This window comes from Miscanthus floridulus, chromosome 3 (assembly GCF_019320115.1).
Source record: "Miscanthus floridulus cultivar M001 chromosome 3, ASM1932011v1, whole genome shotgun sequence".
NCBI lineage: Eukaryota > Viridiplantae > Streptophyta > Magnoliopsida > Poales > Poaceae > Miscanthus > Miscanthus floridulus.
This window is the reverse complement of record NC_089582.1, coordinates 72,600,202-72,606,428: the sequence shown is the minus strand read 5'-3', so window position 1 is coordinate 72,606,428 and position 6,227 is coordinate 72,600,202. Positions and strand designations below refer to the sequence as shown.

The 6,227-nt window shown below is 43.5% G+C and overlaps 1 protein-coding gene across 1 annotated transcript in view; it reads left to right on the top strand.

The window, feature by feature from the left end:
* Positions 1-3,614, top strand: part of LOC136545946 (probable V-type proton ATPase subunit d) — an 8,286-nt gene extending 4,672 nt beyond the window's left edge. Inside the window, exons 2-11 of the mRNA XM_066537907.1 lie at positions 1-201; positions 1,272-1,392; positions 1,532-1,639; positions 1,737-1,839; positions 1,965-2,045; positions 2,157-2,242; positions 2,344-2,403; positions 2,502-2,550; positions 2,960-3,094; positions 3,233-3,614. Coding sequence (XP_066394004.1) covers positions 21-201; positions 1,272-1,392; positions 1,532-1,639; positions 1,737-1,839; positions 1,965-2,045; positions 2,157-2,242; positions 2,344-2,403; positions 2,502-2,550; positions 2,960-3,094; positions 3,233-3,364 — 1,056 coding nt within the window. The 5' untranslated portion in view covers positions 1-20 and the 3' untranslated portion in view covers positions 3,365-3,614. The remainder of the gene's footprint in view (positions 202-1,271; positions 1,393-1,531; positions 1,640-1,736; positions 1,840-1,964; positions 2,046-2,156; positions 2,243-2,343; positions 2,404-2,501; positions 2,551-2,959; positions 3,095-3,232) is intronic.
* The last annotated feature ends 2,613 nt before the right edge of the window (positions 3,615-6,227 follow it).

The following is a 6,227-nucleotide window of genomic DNA, read 5'->3' as shown; positions in this document are numbered from 1 at the left end:
CAGAGCCCGCGGCGGCGACGATGTACGGGTGGGAGATGCTGTCGTTCAACATACACGATGGGTTCCTGGAGGCCATCGTGCGGGGCAACCGCTCGGGCCTCCTCACCGCCGCCGACTACAACAATCTCTGCCAGTGCGAGACCCTCGACGACATTAAGATGCACCTCACCGCCACCGAGTACGGGCCCTACCTCCAGAACGGTGAGAAGTCAGGCCTCCTTGGCGTTTCGGGTGGGGTGGGGAAGCTGCCGTGCCGCAGCTTCTTAGTCCGCGCTGATATGCTAGGGTGCGCGATTCGCGATCTGGCCGGCCCGAATTGTGATCCCGGTTGGGGATTTCGGGCTAGTGCTACTAGCATGGATCGTTCTGGTTGGGGATTTCGGGCTAGTGCTACTAGCATGGATCGTTCTCGAGCTAGAATGCTTTGCATTGTCATGACTTTTTTTCCCCAGTTCGCTGATCTCGGGAGGGAAGCAATCCAGATCACTTGCTGGTTATTTGAATTTTTGAACTACTCACATAACACTAGGTCCTGTATAGCGAGACCAACAGTCGGTCATTCAACGGATCGTTCGTGGAGTCCTAGGTATACCATATACTCACGAATTCTGTATTGGTATGTTGTGTACATGTGAGCATCTGAAGTTCAGATAAATTCGTGTAGATTAGCTTAGTCCTTCACTCCTGTAATGACTGTAAAACACTATTTGACCTGCCTAAAGGAATTCGGCACTTAGGGGAGTTATTTCATGAATCCACACACATTTGGGGTCAATTGCATCAGCAAAACCTGTTCAGCCATTATGTTTCAGTCCTGCCTGGCAATAAAGTTCAATAATCTTCATCCCTTCACACTTGCTGTCCATATTGTTTTACGGATTTTGCAAATTACATTTTCATCTGTTTCTAGAAATTCATTTTACTGGACTTCATATACTGTGTATAGAGTATGTGCTACGTTCTTGCTTAGGGCTCTTTATCCGTATCATGTGTCTGTCTGTCACACTAGAATGTTAACATGTATAACTGATCTTATCTCTACCATGGTGATGCCGAATGCGTAAATTTTCATTACTGTACTATACTAAGGTATGTTGCACTCTATACAGTTATTTGAACAACAATGTAATGAATTCTGCCTAATCACAAAGTTTTGTGTTGAGTAAACTTAATGTTGGCAATTGTTTTCATGAAAGTATTTGCACTGTATGCTTGCTCAATGCATTTTTGTGAGACAACTGTACTGCAAACTTATTTCGGATGAATCGCAGAACCTTCACCCTTGCACACAACGACAATTGTGGAGAAGTGCACTCTTAAACTGGTCGATGAGTACAAGCACATGCTGTGCCAGGCCACTGAACCACTATCTACGTTCTTGCAGTATATAACGTAAGCGACGGAGTGTTGTTTTGATCCTTTCTTTTTTTATTGAAAATTGGACCCGTTCTTCATATATTTCATCAACGCATACTAGCATTTCCAGCTCTAGTGCAGTAGTTTGTTTCTAACAGGATGCTATTTTTCACAGTTATGGCCACATGATTGACAATGTTGTCCTTATTGTAACTGGGACACTACATGAGAGAGATGTTAATGAACTTTTGGAGAAATGCCACCCATTGGGCATGTTTGACAGGTATTATTGTTGTGTCAGTCTTTTTTTCCCTTTTTTTTTGTCAATTGAGATGTGCGAAAACACCGAATACTAATCATTATGTCTTGCTGATCAACAGCATTGCATCACTTGCTGTTGCTCAAAACATGCGTGAGCTTTATAGACTGGTTCTAGTCGATACACCACTGGCCCCTTACTTCTCAGAGTGCATTACATCTGAGGTAAACACCGCAGCTGATCATTTGTGCATTACAACTGTGCTCTAACAAATATCAACTCATCTTTGTTCTTACTTTTCTTGACAGCTAACATTGCCTTCGTAATGAGAACTGTTGGTCTTTTGTAGGATTTAGATGACATGAATATTGAGATTATGAGGAACACTCTCTACAAAGCATATCTTGAGGACTTTTACAAATTTTGCCAGGTATGTAGTACTCGAGATGGTGGCTTTGATGATATTTTTCTCAATAATCTTAATTGTTCTGTTGATAATCTGTCTATTCTCTAATTTCTAAATGGACTATTTTGGTACAGAAAACTAGGTGGTGCAACAGCTGAGATCATGTGTGATCTCCTTTCATTTGAAGCTGACAGAGAGCCTGTTAACATTACTATAAATAGGTAAAGACTGTTGGATTTTGCATTTCGAACTTCACATCTTCCAGTTTTTTGCATGCAAAATTGCCTTAATGCTGTCCTAATTTCTATGTTATGTTTTGCAGTATTGGTACTGAGTTGACAAGAGATGACCGCAGGAAGCTGTACTCCAACTTTGGTTTATTGTGGGTTTTATTTTAGAGAAATACTATTGGTATTTTTTTTGTTAATTAAGATGTCCAGTTTTCTCATGGGAGTTCAATTTTGTTTTGATGTCCTTCAGGTACCCATATGGTCACGAAGAATTGGCCGTTTGTGAAGATGTTGACCAGGTATGTCTCTAATTATGTTTGATGCATTATTCATTATAACACACCCTGCAATAATATTTAATTCACGCCTTTTGATCTTTCGTGCTTGTTAGGGTCACCTTTTCCTTTTTGATGCCATATTATGGATTTTTCTTTACAATGTGTTGTAGTTTTGTTTAAGATGTTACATTGTAGACTTCCTCACTTGAAAGTTAATGTCTTTCTATGGCCTGTTTGGATAAGAATATTTCTTTGGCAGTGTACTAGTAACATATATACATTGCTTTATGACAAATTTCTGCTTTGCGCATTCCTCTCGATGTCATGCCTGTAGTGTAGGCCTCTAGTCTTTCAAGATGGACACTGCATTTGCAGTGAATGCCTGTGTAAATTGTAATTATATCTATCATTTTGCTTGTTTGTCATGTAGGTTCGTGGTGCAATGGAGAAGTACCCACCATACCAGTATATATTTTCCAGGATTTCATATGGAGAAAGCCAGATGTTGGATAAGGCATTTTATGAGGAGGAAGTCAAGAGGCTATGCTTGTCCTTTGAGCAGCAGGTATATATATATATTTGCTTTGCTATGTTATAGCCTAATAGGAATCACTTCATGCTATCACAGTTGTACTCCTGGAAATTCAAAACTATTCTCTATTTATGGTGCTATCTTCTGACACGTCTTGTATGGGCCTTGTAGTTCCACTACGCTGTGTTCTTCGCTTACATCAGGCTCTGTGAGCAAGAGATCAGGAACCTGATGTGGATCTCTGAATGTGTCGCGCAGAACCAGAAGTCCCGTGTCCATGACAGTGTCGTGTTCATCTTCTGAGAACCCCCACCACTATATATGTACAAAATGCCTGCTTTGATGATGGTACAATCGCTTGCCTATTATAAACCTGGGACTTATTATTATGCCTATTCCCTCTTGTTAGACGCCGGCGAAGAAAAGGCCAGACCTGGAGTCGATGTATTATTTGTTTTGTAGTCAAATAAAGGTGTGATTGTCTGGTACACAGAATAAAATCTTGTCTATTCTTTAGAATAAGTGAAATCTTGTGTATTTTGGGAGACCTTCATTGTCAATGTCAGTATGTTGTCAATCTTGTGTCGTCACCTCTCTGCTTTGATATATGCTCCGGATGGTATTCTTAGCGTTGCAATGCGGCAGGATGTTTTGAAGCTAGAAGTATTGTTTATCTAGTTCTCGTCGGATTTCTCAACTAATAACGGGTGATAGATTGACGCTTTGGTTGTCTCTGCACTGGATGTGAGAAGCAGGTTTCTATATCTTTTTCGTTCATGTTTCAGTTCTGGCTGTAGTCTGCGTTCATGTTTCAGTTCTGGCTATATAGTCTATTATGAGCCTGTTGGGCTGTGCTGCTGTAGTTGCACATAGAAGATGAACGACACAAACACACTGGGTTTTGCCAACCTAAACCTGTGCGCATTGAATATGAAATCTACCTGCTAAAGAACCCATGAACCATCATGGGTTCAATTTGTACCCAGACTGATGCCCACTCGGGTCACGGGTACCCAATGGATCACTTGTACCTGCAACACAGCTAACCATCTAAACACTTATATAAAATACCGCAAATGCTAGTTTGGGTCGCGCAGGCGTTAGCGTCATGGCATGCACACCCTTCGTTGTCGTCCAATCTCGCACCCACTGTCTGATCCCGTTCGTGCACTCATTGTCCATATTTTAGGGAGACGCATGCCTCCCTCCCCACTCACGCCCGCACGCCCCCAGCCTCGTCTTGCACCTCTCTCTCTCTCTCTCTCTCTCTCTCTCTCTCTGGCGACAACCTCATCAGCGACCTCCCCCCCATCGCCTCCCTACACCTGCGCCCCACCGCCTCCCTACACCGGCCATGGCGGATCCAGCGGATCTAGCAGCGGCGGCGGTGGATCGCTGGATCTGGCAACGGCGGCGACAGATCTGGCAACGGCAGCGGCAGATCCGCCCAGGTAGGCCTCCTCTTCCCCTCTCTCTCTCGTCCTCCTGGATCGCTGAGCTATGGTTTCGGCGAGCTCTCCCTATCATCTCCCCCAACTCCGGCGAGTATAGAAGGGGTCGGTCGGGGGGAGGAAGGCGGCCAGGCGGTGGGGATGGCCGGCGGGCGGTTTAGGGGAGCTGGCGACGGCAGCGGGGCTAGGTTGGGGTGGGGGAGCTCCGGCCATGGCGGCGGCCCGGGGGGGGGGGGGGGGGGGGGGGAAGAACCGCGACCGTAGAGCTCCGGCAGCAGCGGGTGCGAGGGCACCGGAGTCGAGGAAGAAGAACTACTGTGTGTTTTTTTGCAACTAAAGATCTACTATGGAGGAGGTGAGTGGGCGGAATTTTCGGATCCTGCCCGCCCACGCTCTAGCAGCGCCCATTAAATATATTTTCCAACCAACCAAAGAGGATAGGATAGAAATGAATACTTCCCTCAGATATCCAAACAAAATTTCTATCCGATATAAAATACAAATCCAAATAAATTATGAAACAACATCCGAATAAAAATATTTAGTTTATTTAAATTTAAAAATATTTATATTGATCAATTCTCTATTTTAATTCTCATTCTCAATAAAGGTTAAGCAGCTAAGGCTCATGCTTCAGCACATACTCGAATTGGTGTGTTGCTTCTATACATGCATCCACCGGTCTCCTTTAGAGTGTACCTACCTTACTATGTTTGTTTGTATAGTGAGCAGAGCAGTGTTCAGCCCATGCAACAGGCCAATGCAAGCTCTGTGGGCCAGGAAGGGGCAAAGAAGGGTCATGCATAGCGAGAGCGGCACTTCTTTCTTTCTCTTTTAATTTCCGTGTTATTTTCTTTGCTGATATGGGATACCCATATATACCACTAGATGGATCAATCTAGTTGAGAAATTTAGGGTACCGTAAGCGGATATGAGATGTTGTACTAGGATGAACTGGGTTTAAAAAACCCATAGGTTTACAGGTTTGGGTATTACAACCCCAAACCCATACCTGCCAACCTACTGGGCCTAGCTTTTTGCCCATTAACAAACCCATGGGTAGAGAAAATAATCCATATCCTTACCCTAATAGGGTAAAAGCCCATCGGGTTTTGAGTTTTGGCACCCATTGCCATCTCTCTGCACAACATATGCTACATGACTCTACAATTATGGAGCTAGAGCAGTAGAAGTAGCTGCAACAGCGAGTAGAGCCTACCTTATGCTTCCTTAGGCCAGTCTTAATGGAGGTTTTATCTGGGTTTATTTACATTTAATACTATGACACATCAACAGTTTTGATAACTTGCTCGGTTATTAATGAAGAGCGAGAGAGATAGAGAGTTTCATCTAGATGAAATCCGTTGTCACAGTTACCAACACAAAAGCTGATGTGACAGTCTTGGTAATAGTGTCATGAAACTCACCATTGAGACTGGACTTAAAACACGTCTTTGCCACCCCTTAAACCATGCCTTTTTAGATCCATAATACGCTTGGGAAACTGATATGTACACGCTGCATGGGCACCAATTGTGTGTTTGGTCCATGTTTCTGGAATCTACACTAGAACAAACACTAATGGTTGAGCCACTTTTCACGAGTGGTGGAAACTTAGAAACCTTGTTAATTTGTTATGATTATGTAGTACATGGAACTTACCTCCTTGGAATATACTTAGCTCAATCTAAAGATATCTAAGCTTGTACCGCATG